The following is a 26578-nucleotide window of genomic DNA, read 5'->3' on the forward strand; positions in this document are numbered from 1 at the left end:
TTCTTCTGTGTGTTTTGTCGGTGCTGTCCGAGGGGGCCACACCAAGGCCTCTGCATTACGGACCAGGACATAGAATTGGATATTTCCTCTGGTGGACAAAATACCTAGCTGCCTGCTCATCTGCGCTGGTCGCCATCGATGGGCCTGTTCCCAGAGGCTGGGCATTCCTGGGCCTGGCCTGGTGCGGGTGCCCTGCATTTCCGGGGAGGGTGTGTGTGTGTGTGTGTGTGTGTGTGCTGGCTCTGTCCTGGGTCTGCGGGTCCCACCGAGGCCCGACTGCGAGCCGAGCCTGCCATGTTGTGGGTCTGCGCCCTGACAGGCTGTGCGATCTCTGGGCGGAGTGCCAGGCCGAGTGGAGGGCATTGAGTGTGTGTGTGTGTGTGTGTGTGTGTGTGTGCTGGGGGGAGGGGGCTGTCCCTTCCTAGGAGCGGGTGGTCGTGCGTCCTTCGGGGGTGCGGCAGCCAGGCCCCCGGCGGCCCAGCGCGAGCCCTTCCTCCCCCGGGATCGGTCCGGTCCGGGCCAAGGCCGCAGGGCGCGCCGGCCCCAACCCGAGCCCGGAGCCCTGTGTCGGTGTCGGCTGCGCTACGCCGGCCTCCTCTCGGCGGCAGCGGCGCTGGGGGGGACTGTTTCCGGGGGTGGGGGTGGGGGTAGGACCGGGGTGGGGGGGGAGCCGATGATGTCAGCGGCGGCGGCGGCTGCGGGGCCGGGCCGGGGCCGGGCGCTGGGGGGGCCGGGGCCGGAGCCGGAGCCGGAGCTGGAGGCGGGCGAAACAGGAGCGGCCGGGGGCGGCCACGGTGATGAGCCGGGCCTGGCGGACGCGGCGCCATCGCAGTCAGGTGGGCCCCGGGCGAACCGGGCAGGGCCAGGCGGACCGGAGCCAACAGCCGGGCCCCCTCCCCGCTGCCCGGTGCCGCGGGGGCCAGGGTCGCGCCCCGCGCCCGACCGCTACCCTTTGGGGTTGACCCGGGGGCTCCGGGGTCGGGGGCTGAGGCTGGCCCCGCCCCCAGGCGCGCACGGCGCGGGGAGGGGGGCGACTGAGGGGCCCGGGTTCGGCGTCCGACCCAGCGGCGGCCGGGGGAGGCGCGATCGCGGGGGCCGGGGAAGGGGCGCCCTCGCTCCCCATTTGAAAGGTTAATTCTGCAGCCGGATGCCCCCCCTCCCCTTCTGGGGCAGGTTGGGGGTAGGGTTGGGCGGGCGTGAGCCCCGGCCGGCGCTGCTAGCGGCTGGGAGGGCGATGGCGTAGGAGCCAGGCGGAGCGGGGGAGGGGTGGGCCGGTGAGCGCCCCGGAGTTCGGGTGCGCGGGGTGCGCAGGACCCGCAGGGGTCCGGAGCCGCTGCGCCGTCGGGGCAGGGTGGTGGCTGTGGGTCCTGGAGATTGCGTGTCTCCTGCCGTGTGTGCGGCCAGGTAACCCGCTCCTGCGCACCCCCGTTTGCTGGTCTGGCAGCTAGGGGTCTGGGGAGGGCGCTCCCGGGCCAGGGGGACTGGAAGCCAGGTGGTGGGGTGCCCAGGGTTGTGGGGCAGCATTACAGCAGGTGGCCCCGTGGCTTGGGGGGACAGGTCCCCGTTCCAGGCAGGATCCGGTACCTGCAGAGTTTGCTGGATGTGGGGTGTTCGGCAGGTTTACAGCAGCAAGTGTTCTGCCTCCTGCACAGATGAACTATTTATGAACTGTTGTTTTCCGCACGGCTCGCTGGTGTCAGTGCTCTGGGCGGCCGAGTGCAGGCGTCTGCGCCTGTTTGGAGGGGCGGTTGTTTACCTTTGAGTTGGAAGGTGTCACTTCTGGGCCCCGTGTCTGCGCCGCTGAGGTGTGGTCCGTTTCTGTGCTGCTCGGTGAGGACGGCCCCGCTGGATGGGTTCCTGTGTGTGCGATGAGCGAGTTGCTTGGGGAGGTGGCGCACGTCTAGAACTCAGGTACCACCCATCGTGAGGGACTTGAGAAACCCTAGGGTGTGTCTCCGGCACTTGTGGAGCAGCCGGCACTGGTGTGAGGGGCTCTGGGTGGATTGTGCAGGTCGTGTGGATGGGACCGTGGGCAGCCCAGCGAGGGGAAGGTTGTGTGTGCGCCGAGGGATTCTTTCGTGACATTGTGGGGAGCCTGTCCCCGCTGTTGGGCTGGGAGGCGAGCTGCTCAGAAAACACTTGTGGGGAGGGAGGTGGCGTGACAAGGGCATGTGGGCCTCAGCCTCGAGATCGGCCGCAGCCGTGTGTGCGTGCCTGCCTTTCGTGTGTGTGAGTGGCCTTGTGGGGCTGTGTGAGGAAGAAGCAGGGAGATAAATGTGGGGCAGAGCAAGGGCAGCAGGCAGGAGGCCTGGGTGACGTCCGGGTGGCCCGGCTAGGCTTTGTGCAGGGTCTGTGCGCTGGCCTCTCGCCGGCCTGCCCAGCGTGTCAGGGTCACTGGGAGGAGAGGCCTGCCGGCTGCAAGGAAACTGAGCCTGGACAGAGTGGCTCCTTGGTCATGTTTACGTAAAGGTCGGGTGTGACTCTTGTCACTGAAATGGAAAAAAGAAACACGAAGTTTTCAGCCTCCGCCTCCTGCTTCACCCTCTCGGCCCCCCTTGCTGGTATCTCTGCTTTTCCATCGCTTCTGTGTCTGTGACGCACGCTGGGCAGCTCCTGTGACTGTGGAAGGGTCTGAATTCGCTCACTAGGCAGATTCCTCAGAACCGGTTTTCCTCACCTTTGGGGCCTGGGCCCTTCTGTAGGTTGTGTGTGTGTGTGTGTGTGTGTGTGTAGGGGGGATGGTGTGTGTGTGTTCCAAGTGTGTACACACCACTGGGTACTGCGTCTCGCCTGGTCTGGAGGGTGGATATGCATGGGGAGCGGCAGGAAGGCAGGATGGCTGGGGCCTCCTGCATGGAGGGGCTGCTGGGCGCTAAGCGAGGCCTGCACAACAGGTGCACGGCTGCCTGGTGGAGGCGAAGGAGGTCTGGGTAGAACTGACGGGTTCTGGCCCTACTGCTTCTTCACTGGCGCTTTCCCTGAGTGAGCCTCGGTTCCTCATCTGTAAAATGGGACTAATTGTCTGCCCTGCCTATCTCCCAACAGGGTCGTAAGCAAGTAGCATATGGGAAATGTGCCAGAAAAGTAGCTACAGTTTGGGGACTGTGCCAGCAACTGTCAGCCCTCTGCCAGCACTGAGCCCCTGTTGGGGCTTGGCTCCTAACAGTAGCAGTAAGCACTTATTTAGCACTTACTGTGTACCAGGCACTGTTCTCAGCTTCACATATGATCACTCATTTAGTCTTCAAAGTGCCCCGTGGAGGTAGGTATTCTAATTACCTCTCCTTTTCAGATGAGACCACTGAGGCCCAGAGAAGTCATTTGCCACTTAGCTAGGAAGAGGGAAAGCTGGATTTGAACGCAGGCAGTCAGGTTCCAGGTCCTGTGATCTTCTACGCTGCTTTCTGCTGCCCTTCTGCAGTTTTCTGCGGGCCTCTCTATGCACACACTTCTCCCCGATTTCTGTCTCCCTCAGCACCTGCACCAATCCATTTCAGAAGACCCATGTGCTTAGTAACTCAGCGAGGCCTAGCCTGGGGAGTGAGCTAATGTCTGCTGCTGGGCGCTGGCCATAGAAGCAAAAAGACGTGGATGAGCCAGGCGAAGGAGAGCTTGTCGTCCTGTGGGTTCGGTAGGGCCACGAGGGAGGTGGCATTTGAGTTCGATCTTAATATTTTGCAGGGCTTTGGAGAAGAGGTGGAGGAAAGGCTGCATTTCTGACAGGAGGACCAGCATAGGCAAAAGCATGGAGGTCCAGGATGTGTTGAGGTTGTACAGCACACGGGGTGCTTGAAGGGAGACTAGCACTGGCAAGATGGGAAAGGAAGATTGGAAGTAGACCCCTGAGTGCCTGGCTGAGGAACTGGAGCTTTATTCCAGAGTGAGTGGGCGCCAGTGAAGGGTTCTGAGACCACGAGTAATACCACTTGAGCTGCACTGGGGAGGTTGACCTTCAGTGAGAGGTAAGCCTGGAGGCAGGGGAATAGCTGGGAGACCATGACCTTGGACCTGGCGAGTGTGAACAAGGCCCCGAGCTAATTTGGGGGCCGGAGGTGGGTCGAAGGGAAGGCTTCCAAAGCCCTTCCCAAGCCGGGCTGCAGATGTGACCAGACTTGGGGACTGCCGGATGTGGGGAGCGAGGGAGAGGACAGAGTCAGACATGACACAGTTAGCAGTTAGCACGTGAGACCTTGTGTGGTGATTCTGCAACCCGCTCGCTGGCCATAGGCCCTTTCGGGGCAGGATCCGGCATTATGGCAGAGGGCAAGACTCAGCACCTGGACCCACACAGGCCTGGATTTGAATTGTGCTCTGCTCCTCACAAGCTGTGTGACCTTGGACAAGGTATATCCACCTCCCTGTGAGCTTCCGTTTCCTTATTTGTAAAACTGGGATAATGTAAATACCCACCTTGGGTGGTCGTTTGGGGGAAATCATTATATCAGGCAGTGCCTGTAAAGCCCTGGAGGTGTGTCAGGCACGGGGTGAGCGCCCCAGAAGTGGCTGAGTGACAGTCATCATCCCAGCTCCGGACCAGCCCAGTCCTGCACTGAGGATGACTTCCTTCCCAAGGGGGGACGGACTACAGGCAGACTTTGAAGAAGACAGGTTCATACATTCACCAAATTTTTAAAAATCTCCCATTACATATCAGACACTGTTCTAAGCACTGGGGATAGCAGTGAACAAAGCAGACAAAAATCCCTCCGTCCGTCCGTCCCTCCCTCCCTGGCCAGTGTGGCTCAGTTGGTTGGGCGCTGTCCCGTACACCAAAGGGTTGCCAGTTCTATTCCCAGACAGGGCACATGCCCAGGTTGTGGGCTTGGTCCCTGGTGGGGGGCATGCAGGAGGCAGCTGAAAGATGTTGCGTTCTCACATCAATGTTTCTCTCTCAAAATCAATAAACTTAAAAAAAACAACTCTTCCTCCCTTGGAGGTTACATTCTAGAGATAAATGAACAATATGTTTTACTAAGTGTCAAAGAGAAAAATAAAGTAGGGGAGAGGGACAGGAAGTTTGGGGAGGCAGAGGGTGGCCAGGGAAGACCTGGGGTGGGGTGGGGGGGGTGGGGTGTGGGGGGGGGTGGCTTTTGAGTCTAGACTTAAAGGAGAGGGGCAGCAAGGCATGAGGCTGAGAAAACATTCCAGGCACAGGGAACAGCAGGAGGCGGAGTGTCTGGTGGCCGTGCTCGGATGCCCACCTCAGTCACACCGCTAAGGCCACACCGCCCGTCAAGAGTAGAGAAGCAGTAAAAACAAATAAACTAAAAACCACAAAGCCACCAAACCTACCGTGAAGCCTGATTTCTGCTTCTCTTTCTTCACTTCCCCGCATCATTTTCTGGGATGACGTTCTAAGATGATGCTAAGAGTGAGCGCTTACTGAGCACTTACTGTGTGCCAGGTGCTATTCTAGGTGCTATACCAGTTATCAGCTCACTTATTCTTCAGAATAACCACACAAAGTGGGGACTTTTCCCTTCTCATAGACAAGGAAACTGAGATGCTGGGGGTTAAGTAACTTGCCCAGAGTCATTTAGCTAGTTCTTCTCCACCTCCCACAAGCCCTTGCTGTGCAGTGGCCCGTGGTGGGGCAGTTGAACTCAGCAGAGCCGGGTTCAAACTCTGGTTGGTTAGCAGTAAGACCAGGGGCAAATCACACTGCTACCGTGCTCACTATACCTGAAAGTGAAGTGTGTAGAGTATTTAAAGCCTCAGTTTCCTCATCTGTGCAGTGGGGTTGATGACAGCCCCTGCCTTACTATGGTCCTTTTTGAGCGTTGAAATGCCATGATGCAGATAAAACGCTTAGCTCTGTACTTGGGACATAATAAGTATTTCATAAATGGCAGCTACAAGTACGTACCATGATTATGACGTTTCTAGGTCAGCGGTCGCCAACCGGTGGTCTGGGGACCACTGGTGGTCCGTGAGGCCTGAGAGGTTGGCGACCGCCGTTCTAGGTGATCTCTGAGGGCCAGGCCAGCTTTGGACGTCTCTGGTTCTAAGAAGCCTCAATGGGCCTTGTCCAAGTCAACACAGCCACGCTCAGCAGGCACCACGCCTCAGTGGGCGCCATGCCGGTATGGGTGCAGGTGGGCCGGCCTGGCCACGCGAGTGTGTGGGGGCTGGAATTGAACCTTTGCTTTGCTCACTGCAGGGCTGCTACTTCCTGGAGGAAGGGCCTCTCCTCTAATTTTAACGTGGGCTGTTGAAAAAAAAAAAACACACAACTATTTTTCTGTACTCTACTCACATTTCTGACATCAAGTGTGTGGGTTTTCCCCTCACTGGGTGTCCTACAATTCACTTCTGACACCAACTACCTGGAAATAGTGTCACGTCCCACAGGTTAAGGGTTCGGTCCCACAAGAACGCCCCCCACTCAGATGCCAGTTGCAAATCCAGGCCTCCTGTGTTCTGCCTGACCAGCTATAAATTGGGGCTTACCATGACCCCTTCCTCAGATTTGATCATTTGCTAGAATGGCTCACAGGACTGAGGGAAATCCTTATGTTTACTGGTTATAATAAAGCATATGATAATAGAGACGAATAGACAATGGAGAGATGTGCAGGACAAGTCTGGAAGGGTCTTGAGCGCAGGAGCAGACTTCTGTCTCCGAAGAGTTGTGATGCGCCATCCTCCCAGCAGGTGGATGTGTTTGCCAACCTGGAAGCTCTGTTGACCCCATAGTTTAGGAATTTTTATGGAGCCATCATCACGTAGGCATGATCAATCATTAACTCAGTCTCCAGTCCCTCTCCGCTCCCCAGAAGTTGGAGGTGGGTGGGGCTGAAAGTTCCAAGCTTCTATCATGGCTTGGTCTTTCTGGCGACCAGCCCCTACCCAGGAGTCCACCAGCAGTCACCTCATTAGAACAAAAAAAATGCTCCTGTCACCCAGGAAGTCCCCAGGGATTTAGGAGCTTGGTGTCAGGAAGCAGAATCAAAGACCAACCATTAGAACAAAAGATGCCCCTAATGCTCTTACCACTTAGGAAATTTCAAGTTTTAGAGGCGCTCTGTCATGGAGATGAAGACCACATATATATATTCCTATTATATCAGAATAGCATAGCTCATAGCTGTAAATAAGCCCTTCACCCTGGTTTGATATAGTCAAGAACACAGGCTTTGGAGCCAAACTTCCTGGGATCAGGTGCCAGCTGCTAACTGCTCATATATTCTTGAGTGAGCTACCTAGCACCTCTGAGCCTCGGTTGGTCACTTAAAAATGGGGAAGCTGCCCTAACCCAGTGGTCGGCAAACTCATTAGTCAACAGAGCCAAATATCAACAGTACAACGATTGAAATTTCTTTTGAGAGCCAAATTTTTTAAACTTAAACTATATAGGTAGGTACATTGTTATTAACTTAATTAGGGTACTCCTAAGGCTTAGGAAGAGCTGCACTCAAGGGGCCAAAGAGCTGCATGTGGCTCAAGAGCCGCAGTTTGCCGACCACTGCCCTAACCGGTTTGGCTCAGTGGATAGAGCGTTGGCCTGTGGACTGCAGGGTCCCGGGTTCGATTCCGATCAAGGGCATGTACGTTGGTTGCGGGCACATCCCCAGTGGGAGGTGTGCAGGAAGCAGCTGATCGATGTTTCTCTCTCATCGATGTTTCTAACTCTCTAACCCTCTCCCTTCCTCTGTGTAAAAAATCAATAAAATATATTTTTTAGAAATGGGGAAGCTAGCCTGGTCAGTGTGGCTCAGTGGCTGAGCATTGGCCCATGAATCAGGAGGTCACGGTTGGATTCCATGTCAGGGCACATGCCCTGGTTGCAGGCTCCATCCCCAATAGAGGGCGTGCAGGAAGCAGCTGATCTGATGTTTCTCTTATCGATGTTTCTATCTATCCCCCTCCCTTCCTCTCTCTAAAATCAATAAAAATATATTTAAAAATAAAATGGGGAAGCTAAGCTACTTTTTAGGGTAGTGAAGAGGAAGGAGTAAATGAGGTAATGCAAGTAAAGCATTGACCCTTGGGGGTCCCAGTGGGCTGATGGCTGTCACGGGAGGGAATGCTCTCTTTCCTCACGTGACAACCAGACCCACCTGCAATCCAGCAACTGACGGGTAGCACCGACCCAGGTCTGGGCCCGCCCATTGGAGCTGTTGAACTTGTGTGTTCACCTCTGTTTATCACCTGCTTCTCCAGGGGAGGAGTCAGAGCAGTATTTTGGGGAATTGAAATGGACTTCGGAGGGAAGGCCTTTTAATCCAGATAGTGTGATTACTACGTGGGAAGATAAGGTTTTTATGGGGTGGTGTGAATTGTGTGGGGAACTCCTGACGCAGGACACGTCAGAGAGCGTGTGACCCAGGGCATCCGAAGGAGATCGCTCCCAGGGCGGACGAGAGGGGCCAAGAGCTCTGCTCTCAGGTCAGCAGGCCTGGCTCTGTGCACAGGCCCCACCTGTTGCTATCAGCTCTGTGTGACTTTGGCTAAGTCATTGTATGGCTCTCGAACTTAGATCTTCAACTGAAAAATGCAACTCCAAAGCCCTGGCTGTGCCCACAGGGGAGAGGGCGGCTGTGACGCACCTTCTGTGTGGTGATTGCCACAGCTCGCCTTTGGGTTGCCTACTGTTCCTTTTGGATGAGCTTCCCAGAAAGAGGTGAGATAGGAGTTGTGTCTCACCCCCTCCCGCAAACCCTGTTTTATTTATTTATTATTATTATTATTGATTTCAGAGAGGAAGGGAGAGATAGAAACATCAATGATGAGAGAGAATCATTGATTGGCTGCCTTCTGCACGCCCACTACTGGGGATGGAGCCCGCAACCCAGGCATGTGCCCTTGACTGGAATCGAACCCGGGACCCTTTAGTTTGCAAGCCGGCGCTCTACCCACTGAGCCAAACCAGCTAGGGCCACAACCCCTATTTTAAAGCCTAAGTCCTAAGACCCCTAGCTCTCAGAGTAAGGAGTAGGACCCAAGTTTCCTCACTCCTGATCTGGTGGCCTTTCCAGTCCCTCCAGAGGCTGGAGCAAGCTGGGCACTGGTCTTTGGTGGTCCCCTGGCACCTGGGCCAGAAATCCCCTCAAAGATTTATGGGGCTGGCACCTGTGAGAGGAGGTCCTTTCCTAATTTGAATATCTAGCAGCTTGGTCCAATAAAAAGTCTGAAGCAAATCTATTTTGATATGTAAATGAAGCCATTATAAAAAAGACAATATGCAAATGTTTGACTTCCTTTGAACTTTAAGATTGGGCCAAAGGGACTTGAGAGTGATCCAACAGGCTTCCCTAGACCTAGAGGACTGCGCGAAGCTGCTGCGTGTTTTGAATTGGGAATATGCAAATGATCTTGTTCCCGTGCTGATGGGGCCAGCGGAACAAGGCTGCTGGACTCTGCGTGGCCTCCTAGGTCCCGCTGGCTGTGGCTAAGCAAATAGCTGACAGAGGCCCCGGGGAGGGTCAGGGTCTGCAGAGCAGCCCGTGTCCTCTTTGACCCTGAGCACTCTCCCACCCCCTAGCTCCTGGGGTGCCTCCCACTTCAGGTCTCTCACTGAGGACATGGTTTGTTCCTTCACAGAGGGAAGAGGCCCGGCCGAAGGGACTTGCTGAGCCACCCTCATTCTGCTCCATGGTGGCTGTGCTCTCAGGTGAGGCGGTGAGAGGTCTGCAGCTGGGAAAATTTGGACTTGAGGCAGCAGGCCAGCCATTTTGTCTAGCCTTTCGAGTCTTATGAAATGGTCATCAGTCCAGTGGGAAAGAGGTGTCGGTTGCTTATTTTTCTAGCCTGTGACTCTGGAGGTTTTAACCTTGGACCTTCATCAAGACCTGAGGTGTCCCTGGCATCTTCCAGCCCCAGATGTCTGACATACTGGTGTTGGATGCTGGCCAGACGTGGGTGGCTAAGGTTAACCCCTGACTTCTGTGATCGGAAGTTAGTCAGCCTTCCACTAGTCTCTGACCGACAACATTTGGCCCCCCACCCCACCCCCAGCTCACCTCCCTGAGTCTTGAGGGCCCTGCTCTCTGCCCAGCCTCTGAGATGCTCCCCTGACTTCTTCTCCTCTGTCTAGGCTGGTGCCATGCCCCCCCCAGCAGAGGTGACGGACCCATCCCATGCCCCCGCTGTCCTGCGCCAGCTCAATGAACAGCGGCTCCGTGGCCTCTTCTGTGACGTCACCCTCATAGCCGGAGACACCAAGTTTCCTGCTCATCGCAGCGTCCTGGCCGCTTCGAGTCCCTTCTTCAGAGAGGCCCTGCTTGCTTCAGCTCCACTGCCCCTCCCACCAGTTATTGGGGGCTCAGCCCCTAACCCTGCCACCACCACAGCTGCCTCCTCCTCTTCCTCTTCCTCTTCCTCCTCTTCTCCTCCTCCAGCCTCGCCCCCCGCGTCCTCCCCACCCAGGGTCCTAGAGCTGCCAGGGGTCCCAGCAGCTGCCTTCTCTGATGTCCTCAACTTCATCTACAGCGCCCGCCTTGCACTACCTGACGGTGGCGGGGATGGGGCAGCCGTGGCAGAGATCGGAGCTCTGGGGCGGCGCCTGGGCATCTCGCGCCTACAAGGCCTGGGGGAGGGAGGTGATGCCTGGGTACCTCCTGCCCCAGCCCCCATGGCCACTTCGCAGCCCGAAGAAGACAGCTTTGGGCCTGGGCCTCGGCCAGCCAGGGAGTGGGAGAGTGACAGGGCTGAGGCCCAGGGCCCTGACTCGCAGCCTGCCCTGTCCCGACAGCCCCTGCCCTGTCCCCGATGTGGGAAAAGCTTCATTCACCCCAAGAGGCTCCAGACCCACGAAGCACAGTGCCGCCGGGGGGCCAGCGCGAGGGGCTCTGCGGGGCTGGGAGCCGGGGGCTCTGGCCCTAGTGGCCCCACAGGCGTGGACGCCTCAGCCCTGCCCCCCACCGTGGGCTTCAGAGGTGGCCCAGAGCACGTGGTGAAGGTGGTCGGCGGCCACGTGCTGTATGTGTGCGCGGCCTGTGAGCGCTCCTACGTGACCCTGTCCAGCCTGAAGCGGCACAGCAATGTCCACTCCTGGCGGAGGAAGTACCCCTGCCGCTACTGTGAGAAGGTGTTCGCCCTGGCCGAGTACCGCACCAAGCACGAGGTGTGGCACACCGGGGAGCGCAGGTGAGTGTCTGGGAGGGCGGGGGGGGGGGGGGGGGGCGCAGTGAGTCAACATCAGCACTCGGGCACCACATGGGCAAGGGAGGGAGTGGGCAGAGCATGGAGCCTAGGAAGTCATCCTGAGACTACTGCTCACCACTGGCCCCGCTCACCTGCTCCTCATCACTTACCCATCTGCCTCCTTTCAGCCCCAGCTCCTTCTGCTGATACTTATTAACACCCCCAGGTGCCACGACCCGGCTTGGTGCTATGAAGACCAAGGAGGAAGGATAAAAGTTACCCTCACAGGAAAAGACTATGCCCATCAGTCGTTATAATATGTATTTCCATAATGTGTCCCTGTTCATAAGACATTTCCCCTGTCATTTGAGCTTAAAGGAAGGCCTGGTGAATTAGGCAAGGTGTGTGATTATTCCCAGTTCACAGATGGAACAGCTGAGGCCCACTGTCTCACCGCTGGGGTGGGACACTGAGCTCGGTAGGAGTGGTGTTCTCCCCCCCCCCCCCCCCCCCCCCGAGGCTGGCAGGGTGGGATAAGCAGCGGGAAAGGAGGGTGAGCAAGTGGCTGAGGGAGTTCTAGGTCTGAGTGGAGGGCAGTAGAGATTACGGGAAGCTGAGGCCCTGGCTTCAGGGCTCCTGACTCAACTGGCTCTGTCCCTCCCGTTTCCTCTGTCCCGGCCCAGGTACCAGTGTATCTTCTGCTGGGAAACCTTCGTCACTTACTATAACCTGAAGACCCACCAGCGAGCCTTCCACGGTATTAGCCCCGGCCTCCTAGCCAGTGAGAAGACACCCAATGGAGGCTACAAGCCCAAGCTCAATACCCTCAAGCTGTACCGCCTGCTTCCCATGCGGGCAGCCAAGCGACCCTACAAGACCTACAGCCAGGGAGCCCCTGAGGCCCCTCTTTCTCCAAGCCTCAACACACCGGCCCCTACAGCAATGCCAGCCAGCCCACCGCCTGGACCCCCACCTGCCCCAGAGCCTGGCCCCCCACCCTCCGTCATCACTTTTGCCCACCCAGCTCCCTCTGTCATTGTTCACGGGGGCAGTAGTAGTGGTGGAACAGGGAGTGGGCTGGCCAACACCGGTGGGGCCCAAGCCGCCTCGGTCATCACTTACACTGCTCCCCCGAGGCCCCCCAAGAAACGTGAGTACCCACCTCCTCCCCCAGTGCCTACACCCACACCAACCAGCCCAGCCACGGCGGGCAGCCCCGCCACACCTGCAGGGCCTGCCACGGCCACAGAGGAGACCAAAGGCCGCAACCTGCGGGCCGGAAGGACTCTGACCTACATGGCCAAGCCGGCTGGCGGGAGTGGCGGGGATGGGGGTCCACCCGCAGGGCCTGGCCGGGGGCCTCAGCTTCAGGTGCCACCTCCACTGTGTCAGATCACTGTGCGGATTGGTGAGGAGGCCATTGTCAAGCGCCGCATCTCAGAAACTGACCTGCGTCCTGGGGAACTGAGTGCAGAGGAAGTGGAGAGTGAGGAGGAGGATGAAGAGGAGGACGAGGAGGAGGAGGAGGAGGAATCGAAGGCTGGCGGGGAGGATCAACTCTGGAGGCCCTACTACTCGTACAAGCCCAAGCGCAAGGCTGGAGCTGCAGGCGCAGGCGGCAGCGGGGGCAGCGGGATACCCAGAGGCCGGAGGCCACCACGCTGGAGACAGAAGCTGGAACCGAGGAGCTGGGAGGAGACCCCAGGGGCTGAGGCCCCCACAGGGCGTGCCTGTGGGGAGCGGAGGCACCGCTGCGGGGACTGTGCCCAGACATTCACTACCCAGAGGAAGCTGCGAAAGCACCAGGAGGCCCACGGTGGGGGCTCCCACAGCTCCCGGGCTGGACGGAGGTCTTCCACACGCTTCGCCTGCCCTCACTGCGCCAAGGTGTGCAAGACGGCCGCCGCCCTGAGCCGCCATGGGCAGAGGCATGCTGCTGAGAGGCCTGGGGGCACCCCCACACCTGTCATTGCCTACTCCAAGGGCAGCACTGGCACCAGACCCGGGGATGTCAAGGAGGAGGCCCCCCAAGAGATGCAGGTCTCCTCATCCAGCGGGGAGGCCGGTGGCGGGAGTGCTGCTGCGGAGGAAGCGTCTGAGGCCGCCTCAGTCCAGGACCCTGTCATCTCAGGGGGTGAGGAGCTCCCAGTGGTGGCAGGAGCGGGCGCCTATGCATACCCACCTGTGCAGGAGTTCCCACTGGCTCTGATTGGAAGCGGCCGGGAACCTGGTAGTGGCCGGGGAAAGCCTGGCAGTGAGGGGCCCGTGGGGGCTGGGGAGGGGGACCGAATGGAAGGGATAGGAGCTGCCAAAGTCACCTTCTACCCCGAGCCCTACCCCCTCGTCTATGGCCCCCAGCTCCTTGCTGCCTACCCTTACAACTTCAGCAACTTGGCTGCGCTCCCAGTTGCTCTTAACATGGTCCTACCTGATGAGAAGGGTGGGGGAGCCCTTCCTTTCCTACCAGGGGTCTTTGGCTACGCAGTCAATCCTCAAGCAGTACCCCCTACGCCCCCAACTCCGCCTCCCCCAACTCTTCCTCCACCAGTCCCCCCTAAGGGAGAAGGGGAATGGGCAGGGATTGAAGGAACCCAAAAGGGAGATGTGGGGTGAGCTCCGGACCCAGATCTCCCCTTTCACCAGATGCCACCCTCCCTGAACCCCCCGCCACTACCAGCTCCCTGGCCTCCTTGCCCCCTGGGAGCCCCTCCACACTCTTGTGCAGGGACTTAGGGGCCCCTGGAGCTCAGGGGTCAGGCTGCTTTGTGTGAGATTGTAGTTTTCCTATCTCCTGGGAAGGGATCTTTGGTGGTTCCCCTCTCGGTTCTCCTCCAGGGAATGACCTCCATGAGGGGCAGGGCCAGCTCCCATTCCCTTGGCCAGCCCTCGGGGCAACTGAGCAATATACTTACATGAATCTCTACTCATGGCCCCCACCAGCTCTGAATGTCTAACCCGCCCCCCTGATTCGTGTTCCTAGGGGGAAACCATCTCTCTTCCCTATGCTCCTCCCTCCTTCTGAAGCGTTCTCCAAGCCCTTGCCCAGATGCTTCCTAGCACATTCCATTCTTGGCCCAGGGCCTGGACCAGACCATTGTGATACCTGACACCCACCCACATGGGAGCTTGGCTTTGGATTCTATCTTCCGATGGTGGATTTCTGTGTCCCTTTTTCCTTCACGTTAAAATGCCATGCCTTCCTTGGCTTCCATGCCTTTGGATCTTCCATATCCCTCCTCAAACTCCTAGACTCTGGAGATGGCCTCTTCCAATCCAGGTCAAGGGGGTGTTGGGGAGGAGGGCTACCCATCTGTTTCTTTCCCAGCCCAGGGCAGCACCAATCTTGGTTCTATCTTGACCCCCAAATCCAGTGAGTCCCAGATTCTTCCAAGGCAAAAGAGGTGATAGATCACATCTCTTTCTGCCTCTACCTATGGCCTCTTCTGGGCTAAGCCAGATTTGGGGGCCAGGAGGGAGGACCTCCATATGGAATGGGGAAGGGAATCTACTTTTTCCCTGTGGTTTTTTTTTTCTTCCTGATGGTTTCTCCCAGACTAGACCAAATAGCCAGAAAAATAATGGGGGTTGGATGGGTGGGTAAGCTCAAGATTTGCACATGACCTCCCATCCTTACCTTTACCCCCATCTGTCCCAGTACCACTTCCCTCACCAATCACTCCAGATGGTTTTGGGGAAACCATACTATTCCCTTGGTGGGCTTTGGGGTATCCCCACCAATTTCCCCTCCAAAATAGCACCTTATACCCCATCTCTGATTCAGTTCCCCACACCCAAAGATCCCAGCCTAGGGATGGGGTGCAGGGACCTTAAGTAGTCCCTAATCCCTAATTTGCACTAGTTAACCCTGGTCAGGGTCCCTACGTTTCCTTCCAGTGGGTTGTTGGAGAAACATTTGCTCCTAATTCTGTGACAACAGGGCCTCCCCACTCTGTGATTGGATGAGCATTTCCCATCTAACCCACCTCACCCAAAAAAACCCAGCTCATAAGGGGAGAGCCAGTTTTGGGGAGCAAATTTGAAAAATGGGAATTAGAGGAGTGCAGTTTTAGAAAAGGGGAAAGTTGCTATCATCAAAATGGCAGCCTTTTTCCCAGCTACTGTTTTCTGGGGCCAAGATGGCTGCCCTCTCAAAAGATGTTGAAAGGGCAAGATCATGGCTTTTAGAGGGAGGTGAATTTGGGGGAAGGGACAGGAGCATCCTCCTGCCGCCTCTTACCCTCCCAGACTACACAAAGGGGGAGGTTCTTGACAGGCTCCCTGAATGTTAACTATGGAGGAGTGTCGCTCCTTCACTACTCCTCTGTCTCTTTGCACTTTTCTTGGTCTTGGCCACAGTCCGAGTGAAGAGTTTTCCTACTGAATGTACCAAGTTCCAATTTTTATGGGAGAAAAAAAAATTTTTTTAAACAGGGAAAAATGCAAAAAAAAAAAAATCACTAAAACGTTCCCACAAATCTTGTTTCTGGCACTTTAGAAAAACTGCGAAAAAAGTACATAATAAAGAATACATATATATATATCTATATCTACACACAGATTATATATATATATACACACACAGCGGAACCACAAGAGAGACTGAGGAAGGCCTTGGAGGCAGGGGCCAGATGGGATGACAGTCCCCTTATATCCTTAACCTGAACCGCTGAGGCAGAAAGGCACAGGAGATGGAAGGGGTGGAGGATGGACCAGGGAATTGTAATTTCTGCAGGTCACAATTCTAAAACCATTTTGGGAGAACTGAGATTGTAGACATTTATTTTTTTGAAAATATGATTTAGGGAAAAGTTTCCAGAATTCGGTGGTTCTGGGCAACAAGTGAGATTGTGGCAAAATAGCGATGGGGAACTTGAATATTGTGAACTTCAGATGTCGGAAATGGGGGGTTTGCAATTTCATCTTTTGAAAAGTATCGTCTTGTCAGTTTGTGCCCTTTCCTCATGTTCCCTGGGAAGAAGGGTGATGGTGGAGTAGGAAGGCCACTGGTTCTGTGCCACAGCACGCGAGATTTAGAATTCTACAGACTCTAGTTCTATATGTAGTGAGGACCCAGATTTAGAGAAATTGACCAATATTTATCTCCGCATTTGTGTGTGTGTCCAACTCTCTAGGCCAATAAACCAACAAGACAAACAAGCTGTGCTCCGCAGTGGGATGCCAGGTGCAATTATTTGTGTGGTCGGTGGGTCTGGCTGGACAGGGACGTGCTGACCTTGTCCCACAGGGATCCGTGGGAGTTGTCGCCCTATTCTCCCTCTTAGGACAACAACCTCCAGCAATTGAGTTGGTGTGAGGTACTTCATTGTAATTGCAGCAGCCTACTAGGCTCCAGCTGACTTTGGTCTGACCTCCAGGCAGAAACATTAAACTCCGTTCATTTCACACAGCCTGCTGGGCACAAGATCCTCATGTCCCAGAAAGGCATCGCCTTAAAGCAGGTGTAACCCTTTCTCCAAATTGAAAGGAAACAGGCACAAAATATGGGATGGCCGTAAGAGACACAACAACCTTTCTTTTTTCCACTCCTAGCCTCCCATTGGCTTCCACTCCTGTCCCCCATGCCCTCCCCTGTATTTTGTCTAGTGTTAAGGAGGGATGGGAAGTAAAATGAGTGAAGCTGGTCAGGTGGGTGGGGGCTTTGAGGAATTGATCAGAGTGGGCAGCCACTAATGAGCTCTAGCAGGTTGCTGCCAACAGGGGAATCAGGCCTGGTGTTACTGTAGGTTTTTAAAATTTTTTCAAGAGGAGCCAGAAATCCAAATTTCTCTGTGAAATACCCACATTTTAAAATTAGCTAACTAATTTAAATTTAACATTATTCAGGCCAAGCCCTAGCCCAGTGATGGTGAACCTATGACACGCGTGTCAGAGGTGACACGCGAACTCATTTTTTTGGTTGATTTTTCTTTGTTAAATGGCTTTTAAATATATAAAATAAATATCAAAAATATAAGTCTTTGTTTTACTATGGTTGCAAATATCAAAAAATTTCTATATGTGACACGGCACCAGAGTTAAGTTAGGGTTTTTCAAAATGCTGACATGCCGAGCTCAAAAGGTTTGCCATCACTGGGATAGAGCATCGGCCTATGGACCAAAGGGTCCCGGATTCAGTTCCAGTCAAGGACAGATACCTTGGTTGTAGTATTCCCCCCACTCCTCCCAGGCTCCCGGCCTTGGTTGGGGCTTGTGCAGGAGGCAACCAATCGATGTGTTTCTCTAACATCAACGTTTCTCTCTGTCATTCCCTCTCTCTTCCACGCTCTCTAAAAATCAATGGAAAAATATCCTCAGGTGAGGATTAAAAAAAAAAAATTATTCAGGCCAATGCCATGGGCCAAACAAAACACAAGTTTACAAACTCTGATACATACTACATAGTGCTTTTGTTCCCATCTATAATTATAAAATCGTAATATGCTAATTACAACGGATGTCCTTCAGGATGACCTTCTGGACGAAGCCTGGGCTGCGAGGGAAGACTGGGTCCCGGGTGCCAGAGGGAAGCCGGTGCCGGCAGCCGGGGGGAAGGAAGGCCTACTCTTGCACGAATTTCGTGTATTGGGCCTCTAGTCTTCTCATATGATCCTTAGAGTAAGGATCAGATACTATTATTAGCTCCACTGTACAATTTAGAAACTTAGCACAGTTTAGTAGCTTGTCCAAAGTTTAAGCACCAAAGCTGGAACTTGAAGATTTTTTAAGTGCGATTTTTCTCCTTTTTACAAATACATTCTTTTAGAAATACTTATCTTAAAGATAATACTTATTTCAAAACATATTACGTTACAGAACGGTAAAAACAAAAAATGACCACTAGTCCCAACATGCAAACATAAGTGCTATTAATTGGTGTATTTCCTTCCAGAAAAAAAAGTTCCCTATTTATTCAACAAATATTAAGCAGGACATGTGCTAGGTGCTGGGGGTACAAGACATAGTTCCTGCACTCATAAGGCTTACAGTCTCATTCTTGTTCTTTGTTCCTTTTTACTGGGAACCTGGGTGTTGACAGTCAAAAGAGTTTCTTTAAGAAGAAACTGATAGTGCATTTCTGGAGGGCCCAAAGCTTCCGTATGCCCACTCCCACTTAGGTTCTCCCTGGAAACAAAATGACACGACTGGATCCCTAGTGAAGGAGTGAAGAGGCAGAAAGGGACAGGGCCAAACTCTCAATTCAGCTGACCGAGGACTTAGGTCTTGACTCTAGGTCCTAAGGAAAGGGGTCGGGCGGGGGCAAGTGGTATGTGGCGTCCAGGAAGATGACGAGGGTCCCGACACTCGTGAAGATGATGAAGGTCCACAGGAAGAGGCGGTCCACTACCATGGCCACAAATTGCCAGTCTTCCTTCAACTGGGGGTAAGCAGAGAAAACTGTCCCTGAGCTCCAGACCCCAGGAAGGCACCCCCCAAGGCCCTGTACCCTGTCCTGGTCCTCCTACAACAGCTCTGAGATTAGGGCAGGCTGCGAAACTACCAACGATTGGTGACAGTAAAGAACCAGTCGGATTTAAAAAGGAAAAAAAGAACCAGTCGGAAAACAGGGGCGGGACCAAACGAGGAAGCTTCCAATCAAAAATAGAAACGTAATGTTAGAGGCGGAGCCTGAGTTTGAGGGTGGAGCCAAGGCTGTGCCCGGCTCCACCCTCACCGGACTTACCGCATCGTGGTCCTCCTGTTCCTGCAGCTGTCGAGCGATGTAACTGATCGAGGAAACGACCTCCCGTAACTCGGCGGGCAGGCCCACGGCCCGGTTTGGACCATCGATAAATCGCCGTAGATCCAGGGCAGACGATTCAGGCTGGAACCTGGAAGAGGCGGGACCGTTTGGTCAGGTCCCGGGTGCAAAGACACAGCCTGCGTTCGGGCTACAGCCCCCGCCCCAACATCCTGCCCCTTTGCAAACGCTTTCAGGCTCTCCCCGCCGGCGGCAGCGACTTCGCCAGCCTCCCGTAATTCCTCCTATCTCTATGGCGTAGCCTCCACCTTTCAGCAAAGTGGGCAGCAGAACGGGTACTACAACTCCCATGATGCTCAGCATCTTTGGGGAGCTGAGACCGCCTGCCCCCGCACAGACTTCTGGAAATTGTAGTTCTCCCTCGCTGAGTAGGTTCTACCTGTTGGGTTTGGGGAAGAGAAAATCGTTCGGTGGCTTCCGGATGAAGTATTCATCTGTTCCCCGACCCCAGCCACTCCCCGGAGACTCCATGAGGGCTGCAGGGGGTGGCTCCGGCATCTGGTCTCTCTCAGGCTTGGGCCTCTTCAGACCCAGGTACAGAGGCAGCTTGTGGATAAAGATCTGCGGAGTAGAAGAGGCGTGTTGGAGGGAGCTCTCATGCTTTTAGACCAGAAGGGAAACAGCCAACCACCCCCACACCACATGCCCATTCCTAAGCATGTGCGCATATGTCCCCCAGAGCTCCACAGGCAGGGAGAGGCAACCACACAGCCTTCAGAACTCCTAAGTGGACGGGAGCCATCCTGACCGGAGAGGAAGGTTATGAGGCTCTACCCTGAGAGTACCTAACCCTGCGGATGTTTCCCTGGGACCCTGGATGGGCCGTATTGATGATGAGAGTGTGCCGGGGTTCTTGTCCCAGCATCAAGAAGGGTTCAGGAATCTGGAGGGGCTGTGCGTAGATGACATAGGAATCCAGAGACTAATAAAGAGTCCGGAGACGAAATATAATTTTGTAAGGCATTTTGGGGGTCAGAGGAGCTTAGCCAAAGGAGCTAAGTTCTAAGATCTTAAGTCTAAGGCAGCGGTTCTCAACCTGTGGGTCGCGACCCCTTTGGCGGTTGAACGACCCTTTCACAGGGGTCGCCTAAGACCATCCTGCATATCAGATATTTACGTTACGATTCATAACAGTAGCAACATTACAGTTATGAAGTAGCAACCAAAATAATTTTTTGGTTGGGTCACAACATGAGGAACTGTATTTAAAGGGCCAGAAGGTTGAGAACCACTGGTAAGGCCTTGGGTTCTCTCATCGTCCCAGGACCCCATGCTTCTTATTAACACAACTTGTCCTGAGGAGACAGAGATACACACTTCAAAGGGTCAGGGTTTGGTAGAGAGTCCATTGTCAGTTTGGGGAATAGCCTACGGCTGTTCAGGTGTTTGGCCAGTAAGGGGCAATAACATGTAGATTAAGATGCCCTTTAACTGTCTGGCAGCCACAATCAGGTTCCTATTCAGGTTTGGGGAAATGCCTTTAGCCATTCCCAGCTGGTGACTACATGTGTGACTCAACCCTGTTGAGTCCCCAAGTCTCATCAACCTTTTGATGAAACTCTTGAAATTATGACATGCTGGAACTGGTCTACGGCAAGAGTGTGGGATCTATGAAATGGTAATGATGGGAGGGCAAATGTAATTGTGCAACGTTTGGACACCCAGCAGGCCTTGGCACTTCAACAGTCCATGAAGAGTTGTAGTTCTCCCTCAGGTCTGTGAGAGGGAAGGTTGAAGTGGTAGGAGGGAGAAGTCACACCTGGACAAAAAGCCAAATACTAAGATTAAGAGTTAATACAAGCTAGAGGAGGAGATCCTCTTACCTGACGGACCCAAAGGGGCATTTGGTGGGTGTGAGGTGAGCGATGGTGCAGGTTGAGAACAACAACGCTAAGGATGACCGAGAAGGTGACGAGGACCATGGTAAACATGAGGTACTTAATGATGATGGGGACAGCCAGGGAGGTCTCAGGCACTTTGTCTGCCAGCAGCAACAGGAACACAGTAAGAGTCAGCAGGGCGGGCAAAGATTGAGAGCCCCATCTTCTCTCCTTGGGGGACAGAGGGGAAGGCAGAAGAATTAGGCTTTGCCGGAAGACAATCCCCGTGGCATAATTGGTGACCATGTTTCCAGCCCACTCACTCAAGGACCAACTGCATGCAAATGATTCCTACATTTATACCTCCAGCCTGGACTTATTCCCTTACACTTACATTCACCTGCCAACTAAACCTCTCCGTTAAGTTTGAGATGCTAAGTAGACATCTCAAACTTAACATGTCTAAAACCTAACTCCCTCATCACCAACTCCTCCCATAGTCTTCCCATTTTATAAATAACAACTTCATCTTTCCTGTGGCACAGGCCAAAACCCTTTCAGTCATTCTCAGCTCCCTTCTCTCTCTCATCCCACATCCGATTCATAGCAAATCCTAATGGCTCTACCTTCAAAATATATCTTATCACATCTACCCCTAACACTCATGCAGGTATAAACCACCATTACCTCAGGTCTGAGTTATTATAAAGGCCTCCTCTTTGCTTCATCCTTTGCCCTCCCCCCCTCTGTTCTCAAGAGAGCAGCCAGATTGATCTTTTTTTTAATTAAATATGTTTTATTGACTTTTAGAGAGAGAGGAAGGGAGAGAGAGAGAGAAACATCAATTGGCTGCCTCCTGGACACCCCCTACTGGGGATGGAGCCCACAACCTGGGCATGTGCTCTGACCTGGAACAGAGCCAGCAACCTTTGGGTGCACAAGACGATGCCCAACCAACTGAGCACCACTGGCCAGTTAAAGTGTAAATCAGTCCCTGCCCGCATGGCAGCATGGCTCAGTGGTTGACCGTTAACTTATGAACCAGGAGGCCACAGTCTGATTAATATGTTACACAGATTAACTCAATTCTAACCTTTACAACAACTTTGTGAGGTAAGTACTGATTACCTTACAGCAAGTGCTCAAAAATAGCAACGACAACACCACCACTTACATAGAATTTACTGGGTATGCTCATGAACTCACGTGATCCTCAAAATAATCCTATTCTGTAGGAACAACCATTGTCCTTGTTTCCAGATTAGGAAACTGGAGACACATAGAGATTAAGGAATTTGCACAAGGTTACTCTTACTATATTATGCTGCCTCCTAGAGAAATGTTGGCTATTACTGCCAAGAGAAATAGGAGTTTAAGAGACACTAGTAGGTGGCCCAGCAGGTGTGGCTCAGTGGTTGAATGTTGACCTATGAACCAGGAGGTCATGTCTCTCTCTCCCTCTCCCTTCCTCTCTGAAATCAACAACAACAAAAAATAAATAAATAAATAAATAAATAAATAAATAAAGAGAATAGTAGCCCAGGAACCAGGAGGTCACTGGTTCGATTCCCTGTCAGGGCACATGCCTGAGTTGCAGGCTCAATCCCTAGTTGGGGACATGCAGGAGACAGCCAATCCATGATGTTTCTCTCCAATTGATGTTTCTATCTCTCTATCCTTCTCCCTTCCCCTCTCTCTCTAAAAATAAAGACATATTTTAAAAAAGAGAGAGAGCCCTAGCTGGTTTGACTCAGTGGATAGAGCGTTGGCCTGAGGACTGAAGGGTCCCAGGTTGGATTCCAGTCAAGGGCACATGCCTGTGTTGCGGGCTCGACCCCCAGTAGGGGGCGTGCAAGAGGCAGCTGTTCAATGATTCTCATCATTAATGTTTCTAATCTCTCCCTGTCCCTTCCTCTCTGAAATCAATAATAAATAAATAAAATATAAAAATAGAGAGAGAGAGACTAGTAGGTGTCTAAAAAGTGAAGGAAGGAGGATACAAAGAATGAGGACAGGGAGAGGAGAGTTGTCTAAATCTGGGAGATTGTTGGCCAGAGGAGTAGAGCAGGGGTCCTCAAACTTTTTAAACAGGGGGCCAGTTCACTGTCCCTCAGACGGTTGGAGGGCTGGACTATAGTTTAAAAAAAAACTATGAACAAATTCCTATGCACACTGCACATATCTTATTTTGAAGTAAAAAAACAAAATGGGAACAAATACAATATTTGTATTTGCATGTGGCCCGCGGGCCATAGTTTGAGGACCCGTGGAGTTAGAGGTTTCAAGGATGAGATACTAGGATTCTGAAGTATTCAGAATTTACTGGGTGAAAAGAAGTGAGCAACAGAAGACAGGCAGAGCCTGCGGCTGGAGGAAAAATCTGGATCCAGATAAAAAGGCTCTGGTTGAAGAGAAAACCCGAGTGAGATTGCCGAAGCACAATCCATGGTGGCTTGGCTTGACAGAAAAACCTTGCCTGGATTAAAGGTGGAGAGGAAGAAGCTGAGCTCCTGGTAAAAATGAGGGCTGGGCCTGACCAGTGTGGCTCAGTGGTTGAGTGTCAACCCAGGAACCAAGAGGTCGAGGTTCCATTCCAGTCAGGGCACATACCTGGGTTTCAGGCTCGATCTCCAGTAGGGGGTGTGCAGGAGGAAGCTGGTCAATGATTCTCTCTCATCATTGATGTTTCTATCCCTCTCTCCCTCATCCTTCCTCTCTCTGAAATCAATTAAAAACAACAACAACAACAACAAAAAACACGAGTGCTGGGGCCGCTTCTCCCTTACCTGCATCTGGCGGCAGGTAGAAGACGAAGATGGCCAGGAGAGTGATGAGGATGCATGGGGCAATGACATTGACCAGGTAGAAGAGAGGTTTCCGGCGAATGATGAGGTAGAAGGTGACTTCTTGATGCTGTCCCTCTCCCACTCTCCTGGGATCCACTGGAGGCTGGATTAGCCGAGAAGGCTTGTGAATAATCTCCCATTGGCCGTTCTCTTGGTGAAGGGGAAGAAGAACAGGACAAGGGGACACAGATGTGGGGCCTGGTCCTTGCTGGTGCCGGATATGGCTTGCTCTACCACATTCTAGAGCAGAGGAGGCTGATGCGAAAAGGGGTTAGCTGTGAACACTAGGCTGGACAGCCCATCATTAATAAACTGAAATAAGTCTTAATTTCCATATTTGCACAATGTAGCTAGTCATACCTATCTTGCTGACACCACAGGTTTGTATTGGCATTGCTGATGAAGTATATTTATCAGCCTGTTAGAAACCGGAAGCCATAACAGCCATAGATGTGGGATCCAGGCCCACTCACCAATGAAGGTCCCTTCATGAATGTCCACTTCCTGCCGTTCCTGCCCATCCAGGCCCACACCAGTGTGCAGGCTGACCTCTGAGCTGTCATAGCTATAGGAACGAAACACCATGGTGCAGTTCTGCCAGTCAAAGGGAAAGTAGGTGACCTGAATGGAAGGAGGAGTCACTAGAGCTGGCAGAGAACTGGTCAGGGCTGGGAGAGTTAGGGCGATCACAGGGCAGACAGGGGTCATAGAATATGGAGCACCAGGAAGATGAGGGCCACCAGCAGCGGTCACAGGGAAGCGGGGGTCACAAAAGAATTGGAAGGTTATGGGGGCGGGCAGGGGCAATGGAGGGGAGTTACTGAGGAAGACTGGAAGTCAATGAAAGTGAGCAATGAAACAATGGAAAATCAGGAGGTTAAGAGAGATGTGAGGGTCACGAGGGGTAACGGAGGAGGGAGGGGTGGGAGTCAGGCTATCTGAGAGAGGGAGGGTTTCTACGAGCGCCTGGAGTTCCCCGGGTGGGGCCCAGAGACCTGGATGCTGCAGCTACTGCGATAGTTGCCAGGGGGCTGCCAGCGCACGGAGCCATCGGAGGCTACCACGACGTTAATGTCCAGCGCGACGTCAAAATTGCCGTCATTGCTGCAGGGAAGGCACCTGCTCAGGTGGGACCAGGCCCCGCCCTCCGGCTGCCGCGCCCTCCCAGAGGCCTCGCCCACCCCACCCCCTGTCCTGGAAAGACCCTACTTGTTCAGTAGCACCACATCTGGGAGCCACACGGATCCAGCCGTGATGCGGAGTAAATCGATGCCTTCGTACTCGGCGGGGTCCCAGCTCAGCCTGTAGTCATTCCACTCCTAGGAAAGCAGAGGCCGAGGGGGGCTGTCAGGGGCTGGAGGCTGGGGGGAACCTTGGAAGGTCCGAGGGAAGCGCACAGTGAGCGCGAGGGTGGGTGAGATTCTGGAGGCCGGGAGTTCTGGTTCCGGCTCCCCCTGCACTGGCTCGAACTCCAGCAGCTGATTCCCCTTCCCTCGCAACGGGTCCCAATTTTTTAGTCCGTAACAGCGAAGACGTCGCACTAGCTGTCCTCTAAAACAGTGGTTTCCAAACTGCAGTTCGAGACCCGTTCGTGGGTCAGGAATCAAATTAGGGGCCCCCAAATAGTTCAAAAAAATTAGAATGAAAAGTGCACGAAGTACAACTCCCGCAGTAAAGATGGCATTGTTTCCCGAAGCTTCTGTTTCAGTTTGCTTTTTTTTAAATATATTTTATTGATTTTTAATAGAGAGGAAGGGAGAGGGACAGAGAGTTAGAAACATCGATGAAACATTGATCAGCTGCCTCCTGCACGCCCCCTACTGGGGATGTGCCCGCAACCAAGGTACATGCCCTTGACCGGAATCGAACCTGGGACCCTTCAGTCCGCAGGCCGACGCTCTATCCACTGAGCCAAACCGGTTAGGGCTGTTTCAGTTTTAAATGTGTTTTTTTTGTTTTTTGTTTTAGTTCATAATGAAAAAATTATTTTTGACTGGGCCGGACATTCGAGGGCATTTGTAAAGGCAGCGGGACACCCTTTCCCATCCCGGGGAGGGGGGCGGGGGGGGTCTCCGTACCAGGTCTAAGTACACCTTTGTGCTCATCTCCTCATCCTTCTCGTTCTAGAAGGGAAAAGTTTAAAAGGTAGAGGTTATATAAGCGGAGATAAATGAGGGGGTTCGGCGGGTCCAGCTCTCCCTGGAAACTCCTCGCTTTTTCTGAGTCCCACCCGTTCGGGCCCAAGCCCCGCCCCTACCTCCGAAACTTCCTGCGGTCTCTGCTGTCAGTCAATTCCCCCGCAAGTCCCGCCCCAGGAGCCCCACCCGCAGCTCCAAAGTCCGACCCTGAATCTCCGCCCGCTGCTGATTGACGCGACCGGCACCAAGCTCCGCCCAGCCCGTGACCCCGCCTCAAGGCCCGCCTTCCAGTCCGTCCATCAGCCCCGGTTCCACTCCAAGATCCGCCCGCAGGCGGGCTCATCCCCGCACCCGGCTCCACCCCCGGCCTGTCCAGCAGTCACGCCGATGTCCACCCAGGCTCTGCTAGTGACCGGTCCATCTCTCAGCTTCGTCCCGCCCCCGTCGTCCCTCCGTCCACGCCCCCAGCCCGCGGGCCAGCCTGACCTCCACCGCCCGTGCGTCCTCACCAGGCTGATGAGCTGCGCCAGTCGGAGACCAATGCTGACCCTGACGCGGTCTCCGATCTCGCGCGCCGGCCGCACCGAGCTGTCATAGCCCGAGAAAAGTTTCTCGCGGAGCCGGCCTTCTGCCTCCGAGCCGCGGGCGCCTGGAGGAGGGCACTCAGTGAAGCAGGGCGCCCGGCCATGACCGCTGGCCCCGTCACTGTCCCTCTGAAGCCCAGACTTACCCGGGGCGAACGGCGCCCCCAGCAGCAGCGGCAGCAGCAGCGCTCCTAGGGTCATAGCCCGGCCGCGTCCAGTGAGTTCGCTCAGTGAGCCACCGGGATGGCCAGGGCAGGGGAAGTGACGAGGCGCCCAAGAATGTGCACCTGTTGTTGGGGGGCAGCCGCCAGCCCACCCGCCCCGCCCCTGGGACTTGATCCCGCCC

General features: G+C 54.2%; 2 protein-coding genes across 4 annotated transcripts; one reads left to right on the top strand and one right to left on the bottom strand.

Annotated features, from left to right (window-relative positions):
• Positions 1-742: 742 nt before the first annotated feature.
• ZBTB4 (zinc finger and BTB domain containing 4) lies at positions 743-16242 on the top strand. Of its 3 annotated transcripts, none has more exons than XM_070394738.1 (4): positions 743-836; positions 9544-9613; positions 10037-11088; positions 11769-16242. In XM_070394738.1, the coding sequence occupies exons 3-4, from the start codon at positions 10046-10048 to the stop codon at positions 13696-13698; spliced, it is 2973 nt and encodes a 990-aa protein (XP_070250839.1). In that variant the 5' UTR covers positions 743-836; positions 9544-9613; positions 10037-10045; the 3' UTR covers positions 13699-16242. The 3 variants fall into 3 exon arrangements, with proteins under 3 accessions (XP_070250839.1, XP_070250841.1, XP_070250840.1); XM_070394740.1 differs by lacking the exon at positions 743-836 and adding an exon at positions 1281-1404; XM_070394739.1 differs by lacking the exon at positions 743-836 and adding an exon at positions 1512-4344.
• Positions 15412-26468, bottom strand: CHRNB1 (cholinergic receptor nicotinic beta 1 subunit). The gene is given in 12 exon segments (XM_070394742.1): positions 15412-18460; positions 18767-18914; positions 19224-19405; positions 20668-20865; positions 20867-20895; positions 23451-23660; positions 23984-24131; positions 24506-24614; positions 24720-24829; positions 25589-25633; positions 26158-26297; positions 26379-26468. Coding segments are annotated over 12 exon segments (1515 nt in total). The 5' UTR covers positions 26434-26468; the 3' UTR covers positions 15412-18319.
• Positions 26469-26578: the final 110 nt, after the last annotated feature.

The sequence above is a fragment of the Myotis yumanensis genome, unplaced genomic scaffold, assembly GCF_028538775.1.
Source record: "Myotis yumanensis isolate MYYU_CA2020_CCGP unplaced genomic scaffold, mMyoYum1.0.hap1 SCAF_16, whole genome shotgun sequence".
Classification (NCBI taxonomy): domain Eukaryota; kingdom Metazoa; phylum Chordata; class Mammalia; order Chiroptera; family Vespertilionidae; genus Myotis; species Myotis yumanensis.